General features: G+C 34.8%; 4 protein-coding genes across 5 annotated transcripts; 2 read left to right on the top strand and 2 right to left on the bottom strand.

Moving 5' to 3' along the window:
• The first annotated feature begins 9 nt into the window (after nt 1–9).
• Nucleotides 10–4,473, top strand: LOC123320826 (rDNA transcriptional regulator pol5). The gene is made up of 5 exons (XM_044908266.1): nt 10–236; nt 355–540; nt 598–996; nt 1,169–1,865; nt 2,107–4,473. Exons 1-5 carry the CDS (start codon nt 66–68, stop codon nt 4,227–4,229), a joined length of 3,576 nt encoding a protein of 1,191 aa, XP_044764201.1. The 5' UTR covers nt 10–65; the 3' UTR covers nt 4,230–4,473.
• On the bottom strand, nt 4,124–9,514 carry LOC123320830 (transcription initiation factor TFIID subunit 7). Of its 2 annotated transcripts, XM_044908272.1 has the most exons (6): nt 8,699–9,514; nt 5,097–5,263; nt 4,648–5,046; nt 4,531–4,591; nt 4,385–4,416; nt 4,124–4,330 (listed from the first exon to the last, which is right to left on the bottom strand). In XM_044908272.1, exons 2-6 carry the CDS (start codon nt 5,166–5,168, stop codon nt 4,310–4,312), a joined length of 585 nt encoding a protein of 194 aa, XP_044764207.1. In that variant the 5' UTR covers nt 5,169–5,263; nt 8,699–9,514; the 3' UTR covers nt 4,124–4,309. The 2 variants fall into 2 exon arrangements, with proteins under 2 accessions (XP_044764207.1, XP_044764206.1); XM_044908271.1 differs by having other exon boundaries at nt 4,124–4,416; nt 8,699–9,512.
• Nucleotides 5,474–6,966, top strand: LOC123320828 (vacuolar protein sorting-associated protein 37B). The gene is made up of 3 exons (XM_044908268.1): nt 5,474–5,798; nt 5,855–6,032; nt 6,095–6,966. Exons 1-3 carry the CDS (start codon nt 5,667–5,669, stop codon nt 6,493–6,495), a joined length of 711 nt encoding a protein of 236 aa, XP_044764203.1. The 5' UTR covers nt 5,474–5,666; the 3' UTR covers nt 6,496–6,966.
• LOC123320829 (dnaJ homolog subfamily C member 30, mitochondrial-like) lies at nt 7,079–7,998 on the bottom strand. The gene is made up of 2 exons (XM_044908270.1): nt 7,564–7,998; nt 7,079–7,494 (listed from the first exon to the last, which is right to left on the bottom strand). The coding sequence occupies exons 1-2, from the start codon at nt 7,817–7,819 to the stop codon at nt 7,148–7,150; spliced, it is 603 nt and encodes a 200-aa protein (XP_044764205.1). The 5' UTR covers nt 7,820–7,998; the 3' UTR covers nt 7,079–7,147.
• Nucleotides 9,515–12,994: the final 3,480 nt, after the last annotated feature.

Raw genomic sequence — 12,994 nt, 5'->3', positions numbered from 1 at the left:
TTTCTAACCTCTATTCGAAATTCTAACCTAACATTATTTCCTCAAAGTGTTTCAAAAGTGTCACCATGGAAGAAACGCACGTGGAAGATGAAAATATAGATGTAAATGATAGTTCAAACCATTTGAAGATCAAAACTACAATTCTGGATAATTTTAAGAACCTAACAAAAGATAAGGATAAAGTGCGAAATAAAGCTGGTGCCCATTTAGTGAAATATTTGATAGAAAATCAAGAGGTAAGTTTACACAATATGAAATAGATCAAATACTCCTTCGATTCCGATTAAATGTGAGATTCTTCACAAGAAAAAATGTACCTTATTAACTAGATTTCATAACATCTCTTTTCTCCAGAATGAAACTGAATACAAATATGCATTGGGCAGATTGATCAGAGGTCTTGGTTCATCAACGGTCAGTGCAAGATGCGGTTTCTACTCCACATTCATGCCATTATTGAATTTGTCAGATGTATCTGTGGAGCAGATATTCGAAGTTGTTGAGAAAGAACTTCATAAAGGAAAAAGCAACTCAAAAAGTGTAAGTTTCTTTAGATTTCAAATTTATACAGCTCATTAATATTCGTCACTATTTTAGGAGAATGCTGATGTTTCTATGGGCCACATTTTGGTATGCACTGCCATTATAAGGTCTGGCTTATACATGAAAAGTTCTGATGAAGATCAGAAAAAAGTACTGGACTGCATTTTGAATGCTGGGAAAGAAAGAAGCTATTTGCTATATCCTGCATATGAACTAATATTGGATTTGGTTGAAAATGTTAGCAAAGATGTTTTTCAATCCCTCATTCTGCCTGTGATAAAACCACAATTAGAAAAACCATTTTCTGACTACAATTTAGACTCATTCTACTTTTTGATAATGCTCACAAATAAATATCCCAAACTTATAGGCAAACAAATTTTGAAAAAAATATCATCGAGTTCGACTTTCATAGCCGAGAGCAATCTGGAAGCGTTCTCAAACATATTACTGGTGAGTTCTTTACAATTATCGAAAAATTTCATAGTGATCAATAAAATCAATAATCAAGAATAGAAGCTCGAAAAGTTTGTCACTCAACATGTTGAGTTTTTGTCTAATTTTGTTCTCATTGAGTACACATAATTTGAAAGCTTTTTAACCGTTTATTTTTTGTTTTTTCCAGGCCATTCCTAAAATATCATCCTTACAACATCCAGTTTATGAATTGTTTGGGAAAATGGTTGTTAAAACGAAATTCACCATTGAATTAATCAAACATATGGATAAGGCCCTATCCAAATACAACAAAAACAAACATTTAGTCATAATAAATTTCCTGACCATAATTTTGAAAAATATAGAAGAACCGAATGACGTTCCGCATCTCTTGGAACAAAATTTCATTCAACAGACTATAACAGTATTCAGACAGCTAAAGGGTAATGAAAAAGACTTGCAACTGAAGAAACTAACCCACACACTCTTCGACACCATTCTCGAAGTATTGAAGAAAGATGATGTCTCAGAAAAAACAAAAATTTCTATCCTGAAAAGACTGTTGTTTCATCCTGGAACGTTCATATTTGAGAAGATCACCAAAAGCAAACTCGTTCAGAACATAACTTCAACTCTTAAAAACGAAGGTGTGAAAGAACTAGCCACCATATACAAGGAAGTTGTGATGTTGGAAAATGAAAAATTCAACGCCGATACATCTGAAACCTTCCAAAATAACGATAGGTTATATGCCGCCAATTTGTTGGTCAAACTACTTTGTCATCCGAGCATGCACGAAGAGAATGAATGGAAGTGCCAACAGCTCAAGTTTTTCATGCAGTTGGGGCTCACAAAGCAGCCCAAAGTGGGCGTGGAATTAGCCAGTAAGTTGTAATATTCATTTTAAACGAAAAACATTATTCCTTAGCGATGAAAAACATCAAATTGATTAAAGACATAAATATAGTATAGTTGATAAAAATTAAATGAAAAAATCCATTGAAATATGCTCAGTAGAATAATTTTTGCATGTTACATAATTGGTTATCATCGGCATTGGTCATTTAACATGAACTCAGCCAAACTTAACATTAACAAATTGTCTAATGGTTATTTCTTTTAAAGGTTCATTGAAGGACACATTCTTCAGATCACTGGACTTGAAGTTATCAAAATTGGAACACCTCAGCCACGTATTATTGGACGTTTTCAATGAACTGGACTCTTACCAGTCACAAGGTTTAGAAGTGAGATCTCCATTAACGGAAGAGGTCAGCGAGACGTGGTCCAAAGCCAAGAACCTCATAAACAAAATTCAATCCAAGAAAACGAAAAAAATTAAGCTCGTTTTTGAAATTTTATTCTTGCACTTGAGCCTACAACTATTCAATGACGTTAAATTGGCAAAGGATTCGTTGGAAGAACTGTTCAGTTGCTATGAAAGATTGAAGAAGAAAAAAGATGCGGAAAATGAAAACGATCCAGCTTGGATAGAAGTTGTTGTTGAATTATTCCTCAGTCTCTTATCCCACAATTCAAGTCTCCTGAGAAAGGTTGTAAACTGTGTATTCCCGCATCTTTGCCAATACTTGAACGCTACAGCTGTGCATCAAATTTTATCGGTCCTGGATCCTAACAACGAAGATAACCCTCTTACGAATAAAGGTGACATATCTGATGATGATGATATGTCTGAAGATGATGAAGGAGAAGAATTAAGCGATGAAGAAGATGAAAGTGATGATGAAGAAGTGGACGATGAAGAAGAGAGCAGTGAAGAGGAGGATCTGGACGAAACTAAATCAGATAAGTTACGGAAAGCTTTACAGATCGCTTTAATGCAGAATACGGACAATGATGGAGTAGAAAGTGATATCGATATAGATCAAATAGATGAGGAGCAAGGGGAAAAGCTGAACAAAGCGCTAGGCGACGTCTTCAAACAGTTCAAAACCAACCGTGGGAAATCCAAGAAGCAAAACAAGAATGATGAAACACTGACTCATTTCAGGATAAGGGCTCTTGATTTGATTGAGATATTCTTAGATTCCAACCCTTCCATGATACTGACCTTGGAAATATTAGTACCTCTGTTACAGCTGCTGGAATTTAGCATAAAAGACAACCATCAGAAACCTCTACAGAATCGAGTTAAATCTTGTCTCAAAAAAATGACTTCCATGAAAAAATTTGCGGACTGTTCTGAGGTGACTGACAAAACTTTGTGTGATTTCTTAGGGAGTCTTTTGGAAAAAGGAACGAGGAATTCCACAATGTTACAATTTATGGGAAATGAAATTTCCCAATGCTGTGTATTCATAATCAGATGTTCGCAAGTGTTAGTTAATAATGAGGAAACCCCTAAAAAAGTGAAGAAACATTTGAGGGAGGATATAACAAACATCATCAAGAATTCTTTAGATAATTATATGAGGAGGAGAGACTGTCATTTGCCTAATCAAATTTTCAAACAAACGGCACAGTTAAATTGGAATGGCAACATTGAGCTTTTGAAGTACTTATCGTCTGTTATATTCGAGGAAGATATCAAGCCCTATAAAAAGAATCTAGCGGCAGATTTAATCAGGATCTGTTTCACCAATCACAGGTTGTTAACCACTTGCGATGACAAATTGAAAGACGATTTGAAAGAGATAGCGATGGGATTTTTGAATGAGTGCCAAAAACTCTTTGGAAATTTAGTAGAAAATCAAAGCAATGGCAACGTACGAGAGAAATTCATTTCATATCTCTTTATTATTATAGCAGCAATCAAAAAAGGCCCCTTAGAAATAAACGAATTCCAATGGAAAGACTTAGGAGAAATAATCAGAGAATATAGAAGTTTTATTAAAACAAATCAAGAGACTAAAAAAACCTACAACACATTATGCTCGGCACTCGGAGTGTCAAACATAGTCCAAATGAAACAATCTATTGTTAAATTTACCAACAACAAAGAAGATGATGATGAGTCAAGTATAATCTCCGGTAATAAAACTAAAAAGAGTAAGAAAAAAGCCAACAACGATAAAATGAAATTGAAGAAAGAGGCAAAAGAAGAAAGAATGAAAAGTCTCAGTGAAGGACTAGAAGGAGGTTTTAGCAATGTTGAAAACATGAATGGACATGAACCCGAAGCAGATGTTGAAATGAACGGTGACTCAAATGAAAATGTGAAATCGAAGAAAAGAAAAATGATAAATGGTGAATTAAAAAAATCTAAGAAAATGAAAACGTCAGCCTAACCTGTAGAAATATTTATATTGTTTCAAGAACTGTATGATACTTCAATTTTGTTTCATAATGTTCAATCTTGAATTGGAAATCAGTCTTCTTCATCAGACGTCTAAAAAAACCAAACACATTATTTTGTTGAAAAAACAAAATTGTTGAAATTTACCTCTGAAGATATGTTCCCAAAAAGATTGAGTTCTGAAAAATCATATTTTTACATGATTGTAAGTTTTGTTAATAAAGTATTTATATTTATATTGTACTTTCAACATATATTTTCATATTAAAAACCTATACATATTTCAAACTTACCACTGTTATTTGGACGATTTTCCTTGTCTTGCTCATATGTTACTTCATATTTAGAAGATACCTGTAGGAAGATTTGATAGTGAATTTATTTTCTATGTGCATATGAAATTCACTTACAGCCTCAAGATCGGTTCTCAAAAGATAATACAATTCTCTTTCAATATTTTCAACCTCAACAGCCCTTTCTGTGTTTATAAGAGTTTTCCTGAATCTTTTCTTCTTTACATTCTTCAAGGGAGGAGTAATTCCATGCATAAAGTTCAACTTTTTGTTGTCGTTTTTTTCAAAATCGCAGATGAGAACTTGATTAATATCTGCAGTTTTGCAGATTGTTACTTTATCATGAGTTTTGTACGACTCAATAATGGTGGGAAATTTTCGCAAACAACCATAAAGTTTACGTTTACCGAATTTCACAATTCCTGAATTATCATCTAAATTGAGATCAAGCTTCAACGATTTCTTCACCTTGCTTGGTTTAGTATCCAGCAAATTACGAAGTTTTATAGCTTCCTCCTGAACAACTCCAAATTATAATTCGAATATTGAGAGAATTGTATACTCACATGTGGCAATCTAAGAATGAACTGCTGCTCTAATACGATTTTCTCGTTTTCGACATCATTTTCAAAATCCATATTTTGAAATATCGCTGGATAGAAATTTTTGAAAACTGCGACGATTTCATAGAAAACCAAAACACAGAATCGCAGTTATCTGCGCAGATTTCTTTCTGAAAATGCAAAAAATTTTTTTTGGTTATTCAGAAATTCAATCCAACTCGTGTTTTTCAAAATTTTAATGATTTTAAAGGAAATTGCAAAATCTTTCAATAAAAAATATCACATACGTAAATGAGGCCAGAGAATCTGCTGAGGCTAATAAGATGAAGCAAAAGCTATTCAATTTGACAATGTGTCAAAAATACTGACAAGTGTTTTCTGTGGTTCAATTCATAACAATAAATTTGATGAATAGTTAAAAATAGGATTGACAAAGAGGATCCTTTAAAGAATTAAGCAGATAAATGAATGATGTAGTTGAATTTCCAACAAATAATACATTCATAGACAACTAGAACTTGGAGGAAACAACAGGACTAATATTTGAGACGTTCACACTAAATATTTCCGAAAATGTCTTATGCTATCTTAACAGAAGACTGCAAAAGATTAACAAAAACATTGGAAGGGCTATCAAATGACGAGCTTGATGCAATTCTTAATAATGATGCAAAATTAGAGGAAATATTGAGTAATGATGATCAGGTGTGTTTCAAAATCTCTATTCCCAAAATTTTTCAAATAGCATTGTTTCATTTCAGACCTATCTTAAGGAAATTCAAAATGAGAAAGAAACAGTTATGGCCACAAATGAATCTATGGCTGAAATGAATCTAGGGAGAGAACCAGAGTTAACGGAGAAAAGGGAAAAGCTGCAGATTTCTAGTGTAGAGGGTGAAGAACTATCTAAGCGAGTAGAGGAAAAACTCAAAACATTAAGTTAGTTGGAATAGCTTCAGGTACCAATTCGATATTTAAAGATTAACTCTTCATCGTTTTAGGAGATAAAAATGGTGATCTCTCCTTAGAAACTGCCCTAGCTTTATTGAGAACAGCTGCTAGTGAAATGGAGGAAGAATCAGATTCCATAGCCAAAAAGTTTATGGATGAAGGAGGAGATTTGGAAGATTTCCTGGAGCAATTCTTGGCTAAAAGAAAAATTATGCACCTTAGGTTAGTAAAAGGTGATAAAATGTCGAAGATAATTCAACGTGGAAACGATCCTTACTTGGGTAACATGCCCAATTACACCAATCCCCCACCACTAAGTGTGAATTTAAGTTATTTCCCAGGCATACCATCTAGTATGCCTCCTTCGTCTGTGCCTTATCCGACAGGTCCTTTAAATATGCCCATGCCACCACCATATGCTAATGTAAATTATTTCCAGAATCATTATTAGGTTAAGTTGAATTCTTGAATTAAATAGATGTAGCTTGCTGGATGCATATGAAAGTTCACATCACTTAATAGTTGATATACAGTCTTTTATAACAGTACAAGTAATGGTACGGATGTTACCAATAGGAAGTGAATAAAGGCCTTTGTTGATTTGTTTTAGAGTTTATAAATGAAAGGATTTCAGATGGATCTATTTTTTGATGAGGATGTAACGATTTCAGTCCTAGCTATCGCAGGCTGTTTATACTTTCAGATCATACAGCTTACATTAAGTACAGAATAATAACGGTATCAATAGTCTCTTATTAACAGAAAATTCAAATGATCGAAGTAATAATTTAATTTTTTTGTGAGCCATGTATCGACTCTTTCCTGAAGAACAACATGTGTTCAAATACATTGTATAAATAGTGTGATAAGTTTTGGTATATGTATATTTTATCTTATAAATATATCTACTTCAAGCCTAGAATTTGTTTTTTAATTTCCCCAAGATTGATTACGGATTTACAAGGACCAAAATATTTTGCATCATAAATAATTTGGCGCTTTCTACATGCATTATTGATATGGAAACACCAAAAGCAACAAAACATATTTATTCATAAATTTATCTATATGTACAATATAAGCCAGCAAATCGACTTGAATTATCACCTACGTTTACCAATAATATCTTCTTTAACCTTATCATAACCTTCTTGCCTGGCATAAAAATAAAATGCTAAACCTGCCAGAATTAGTGTACAAATTAAGATCTTCTCCTTTTTGAGATGTTCAGCATCAGATGCTCGCAAGACTTCTTCTTGTTGTCTCCTTTTCTTCCTAGCTATATCCCTGGCTAAAGTCGCCCCATAATGGCTTCTAGACCACTCGTCAAAATCGTATATAGGAGTCCTTCCAGTTGGTGGAGGGGGTCTCGATCTGAATTGCCTAGATTTGTAGAACTTGTTGATTTCTTCTTCTTGTGCTGTGCGAGGTGTATCGTTCATTGTTAAACCTAAAATAAATTAAATGGATAATCTGGTAGATATTTGGAGTACTATATATTGATATCTATGTGACTTACCTTTATCATATAACTTCCTCAACTTAACGTTCCTCAACACTTCATAAGCTTCCGTTATCTGCCTGAATCTAACAGAGGCCTCTTCGCCCTTGTTTCTATCTGGATGATACTTCATAGATAGCCTATAATAAGCTTCCTTGATATCTGCCTGTGTGGCTCCAGGCTTAAGTTCCAAAGATTCGTAAAAATCTCTAGTTCTGAGCGATCGAAAAATCGAAATTGTCCTAACAGACTGACGACATACTTTGCTACACATTTCGAAGGTATAATTGAACTAATTTATTGATCGTATATTTGTAGAATACATTTGAATGGCGGAAGAATTATCACCTAATCGATTTATTTTGAGTATAAGTAAAAACTAGAAACATTTTATTAACATTAACCTCATAATGTTACACAACTTGTTTGTATCTGTCACAGACATTGAACTCTATGTTCCCATAGAGTTCAATGGTCACAGATCTGCGGTATCTGTCATAGGGAAAGTCTCTGGCATTGAACTCTATGGATTGAACTCCCATAGAGTTCAATGGTCTCTGGCATAGAAAAGTTTGTCTATGGTCTCTGGTATCTGTCATGAAAACCACAGATGAAAACTATGAACCAAAGAGGAATCTATTTTTCATGACATAACCTTTTTTTCTGTTCTCTCCAGGAAACCAGAGACAACCGAGAAAAATAGTTATTTTCTTAACAAGTGCGGGAAGTGATTCTTTCCGCTCGCGACTGTAAGCCAGTGAGGCAAGCAGTCAAATTCCTGGGGGCGAGAATTCGTTTTTCCAGGATAAAAATAATTTTAACCATAGACTAATAAGAAAAGATTTATTAGTCTATGATTTTAACTACCACGGATAGAGTATTCTATTAGCATATTATGGCCATTTCTTATCGGCCTGGAAACTTCACGAGTAGGTTAACTTTTAGTTAACCCAAATTTGTGTTGCGAACGTCGGAAAAACAAAAAAATAAGGAAAAACTCCCAGCAAAAAAATGTGACCCTAGGAAATCCGAGCCGGGAATCGAACCCGACCACTGCCGTCGCCACTAGCGCTCGCCTGACCTTACTCAACGTTTCGCGTTTTCTAACCGCCTCATGAATATTCCTCGAACGACAATCGAAAAAACCACTTACTTTTCCACGTTCGCGGACAGTCCTTCCACCTATTCGGAATTCGATAAATTGGAAAGGAGGCGAGGAGCGATGCGAAAAAAAAAATTACGCGTCTGTCCGCTGCCTGCCTGCTGACATCGGACCGCTGCGCAGCCTCTATGCGCACCACACCAATCTATGCTTATTTTCGCAGGCACGCGGTCCACAACGCACCGTCGTTTTCCCCCCCCACCACCGCCGCCGTCGTGCACCCTTTGATCTATCGTTATTTATGTGCGGTACTTCCCCTCAAGCGGCCTTAAAACAAAGGAAAAGCGCGTACGGGTAGCGAGGAAAAACCCTCGGAAAATCGCGACGGTTCTAGGGCTAGAAAAACGCCTCTGGCCACTGCCTGGATTGTTTTCGATGGAAATTCACGCTGAAAACGACGGAGCATGAGTTTATTGCGTCACACGTCAGTGTTTAAGGGAACATGCGAGAAGGTCGCGGCGTTGCCGGGTTGTGCCGATTGAGGAGGCGTCGAGGGGAAGAGCGTGACCCCGAGATCGGTCGGTACCTCTCGGTTTTAACCCCTTCGAACTGGGGATTCAACCCCTCGAGACACTGATGGCGATCACTCAAAAAAATCATTCGACATGTACCTAATTCGATATCTTGAGCAAGTTGAAGAAACTTCTATGAAAAAGCTTCGCTTCACTCAAACAACCTCTAAAATGCAAGGTCGCTTGGTTAGTAGTGAGCATTTAGCTACTTTTTATAATATAGCACACATACAACTGACTAATCATTACTAAACATCGAAGTAAAATACATTTCGATACCTAATTATCCTTCAATAGTTGGAATTCAATTATTTTTATCCGCCGAAAATGCACTGATAGAGCTCTAACTAGGCAATTTATTAATAAATTTTCATTATGACGTAACAAATGGGAAAAGATGGGCAAAAGCTCAAAATTGACGACTTGCTCTACAGGCTGAGTCCTTGACTTGTACATTTATTTCAAAAGAAGACTCCCGAGATCAAAAGAAACAAAAAAAATTGGCACTTTGACTGAATGCAACTCTGTTAAAAAGATCCACAGATGTGTAGTGCCACAGATTTAGCTTGTTATTCTGAAAGGAATTTTGTTTTTCCAGGGGTGGCACAGCTCATTCTGAAATCTTAAAATGGCTTTGTATCTAGGTCGAATCGAAAAAAAGACTTGCCCTGTATATTTTGCCCAAAAGAACCTTCAAATTTAGGTTCCAAAATTCCTTCCTAGTATGGAATTTTAATGGAGGTCGATTGTTTTTTGTCTTAATTTCAGTCACCGGAAGATGTTACAGTAGTACCGAAACACGTGGTAATTCATAAAGCTAAAACGTCTTTATTAGTTTAGTTTCGTCATGAAAACAGAAAACATTGCCAAAAAATTTCCGAAGTCTATGACGAAAAGAGAGAAAAGAATGTACAGGGTGTTCCTAAATTGGAGGGTCAAAAGAAAAGAGAACATTCTTTGAGTAATTTCAGGAGTAACAAGTATCAAAAATAAGGGACCGCAAACGATTCTTTTTCGAGATATAGGGTGTTAAAGTTGGAATTTTTCTCAAGTTTTTCTCTTATAGTATCTACACTTCACAAAATAGTCAACTGAAATTTGGCAAGAATATTATTAAATGATAGTTCATACCCTGTGACATGCCAATTTCGATAGCAAATCTACAGGATGTTATTTTTTCTCGAGCACGTTTTCCCCCAGAACTTTTTCTCTGTGAACCACTGTTAATTTGAAAAAATTCCAAAAGAAGCTTTGTTGTTGTACAAAACTTTATGGTCTCTTGTAGTTTTGTCGTTTCTGCTACAGATTTCGAGAAAAAAATGTTCATGGGAGTCTCTTCTCTTCGTTTGTACCTCGAATTTGGGAACTCCACTGTACAGGGTGGGCAAAATTCGTTGTCTACTGAGGGGATCTCGAGAACTGTAGCAGCTAGAAAAAAACTGATGACTCATTTCCGACCACTTCTTCAGAGAAACAAAGAATGGTGAAAACCGTAGCCTCCTACGATTTTTCGTTTTTGAGTTATTAGCAAAAAATGAGATTTTGAAGATTTCGAAAAATTCTCATAACTTTTTTGTCTTCGAACTTGCAGATCTGAAACCTCAACCTGCTACAGGCACATTTTTACGTCGAATCCACTGACGAGCTCAAAATATTTTTTCGCATTTCGAATCAATAGGCCAACTTTTTTTTAAATGCAAACTTTTAGTGAATTTGTTATTTTTGAATTGGAAAAAATCTTTTGTCAGTAGATTCCATGTATAAAAGTGTCTAAAGAGGTTCAAGTTTCAGATCTGTAACTTCAAAGACAAAAAAGTTATGAGGACTTTTCTAAATCGTCAAAATCTCAATTTTTGTTTATAACTCAAAATCTAGAGATAATAGGCCGGTTCTTTTTTCTGATTTGGATTCGTCAGAAAAAAGAGCTAGAGAATGTGTCATCCGTTTTCTTCTACCATTCATTGTTCTCGAGATACAGTAGACAACGAATTTTGCCCAGCCAGTATACTGAACTTAAAAACACCGATTTCGAATATTCAAAAGGACGCGTATTCCTCCGAGGAAGCGTCTTGTCAATCCCTTAAATTTTACTACTTCTCCCATAATGAATCCATTGTGTCGTTTTATGGTTTCGACCATCTGAATTTCGAATTTTCTACGTATATGTATAGGGAAACGACCAATACGTGTCTTTTGGTCTTGGTCCAAAGATTACTCATCGAAAAATGTCTGGGCAACATCATAGAGCAGTACCTATATGCTTAGGGGATGTCTTCGAGGGTCAGGTAGCTTAGGGGTGGTGGATGTGGTATCCTGCTGCCGGTTAGATCTTACGTCTCTTTCTCTGCCCGTCTATGGTACAGACATGAGTTTTACATTTCTACACCAAATAAAGAAATGCAATATGCATTCCGTCGAAAATCAAACGTTGTGTTTACGATGGAAGAAATTCCTAGAATACATCTAAGTATACGAAGGATTTTCGTGCGAGAGGTTGTATAGGCTAGTGCGAGGAAAGAACGAAGAACCCATATTAAGGGTATGAGGTAGGTAGAGTTTTGTTTAAACTATTTCGTATTTTGTTAGGTTAAAATTGCATGTGGAAGAATTTAGATACGTTCATTCTAGATAGAAATAGAGCCTCGTGTTGTTGCCTTAGATTATAAAGGACATTTTTGTTTTTATTTATTTGTTTATTTATTATTTTTTCACTATTTGAAGAATATTTTAGTGATTTTTAATGAATGTTTAACTAGTAAATAAGTGAAGTTGGTTGAAACTTATCGTGATTATCTATTTCGAATTCTATTTAGGTGTTTCTATTTTTTTTTTATTTCTAGTGATAAATTTTCCAAAACGATTTGAAAAATAAATCTCATTTCTTATGAAATTTCCTAGTAATAGTTTTCGGATATATACTTTTCGAAATGAATAAGAAATCACCAAATCTTTTTCTCGGAATTTAAAAAAATTTTTTTTTAATTTTTTAATTTTTTTTTCTTACTAAATATTTTCTGAACTGATATCGACAAATTAAGAAATATTCTCCCCTAAAATGAATCGAGTTAGAAAAAACACAATTTTACAGAGAATTTTTAGAAACCCACGTGTAAGTGTAGAATTTGCAGTGTTTTCATTTTTCATGTTTAACGTTTAGTTCTTTGAAATTAGGAAAGCTCAATATCACTATATTTTTGTCAGAAACAATTTAATGGAAAATCAAAAATTGCGAAATTTTTTCCGATAGTTCAGTGAAATCCTACGAAGAATTTCAATTTCGTTGAATTAATTTTAAATGAATTTTAGTGATAAAAATATTATTTCAGTGATTTTTTATTTTTGAAATCAACGAACAGAAACAGAAAATTTCTTCAAAAATCAACAACGTAACCAGATCGAACTTAAAAATCCCATTAACGCCAGTTAAAGTGTCAAACGTTCATAAATATCATAAATCCTGCCTGCCAAAACAGTACCGATACCATCACTCGTTGTAAAATCTCAAGTGTCCATTGTTCAATAACCATTTTGAGTCTTAAGACCTCCTAATGCCTATTTTGCGGTTAATCTGCATAGAAAAGGGGGCTGGCGAAGGTACTTGAGATTTTACAGCCACGTGGTTTAGCTCGCCGCGTGGTTCAATTCTAGAATGAAACCGAAAGTTCCAGATAATTTTTCGGGTTTTCTAGGCCCTAGATTGCATCGTATCACATGTTAGAACAGACTGAATTTGATTTTTTTTATTTTATATGAAATTTTATACTATAAATATATA

This window comes from Coccinella septempunctata, chromosome 9 (assembly GCF_907165205.1).
Source record: "Coccinella septempunctata chromosome 9, icCocSept1.1, whole genome shotgun sequence".
Classification (NCBI taxonomy): Eukaryota; Metazoa; Arthropoda; class Insecta; order Coleoptera; family Coccinellidae; genus Coccinella; species Coccinella septempunctata.
Note: the sequence above shows the minus strand (reverse complement) of the source record. Positions and strands in the feature narration are given on the sequence as shown.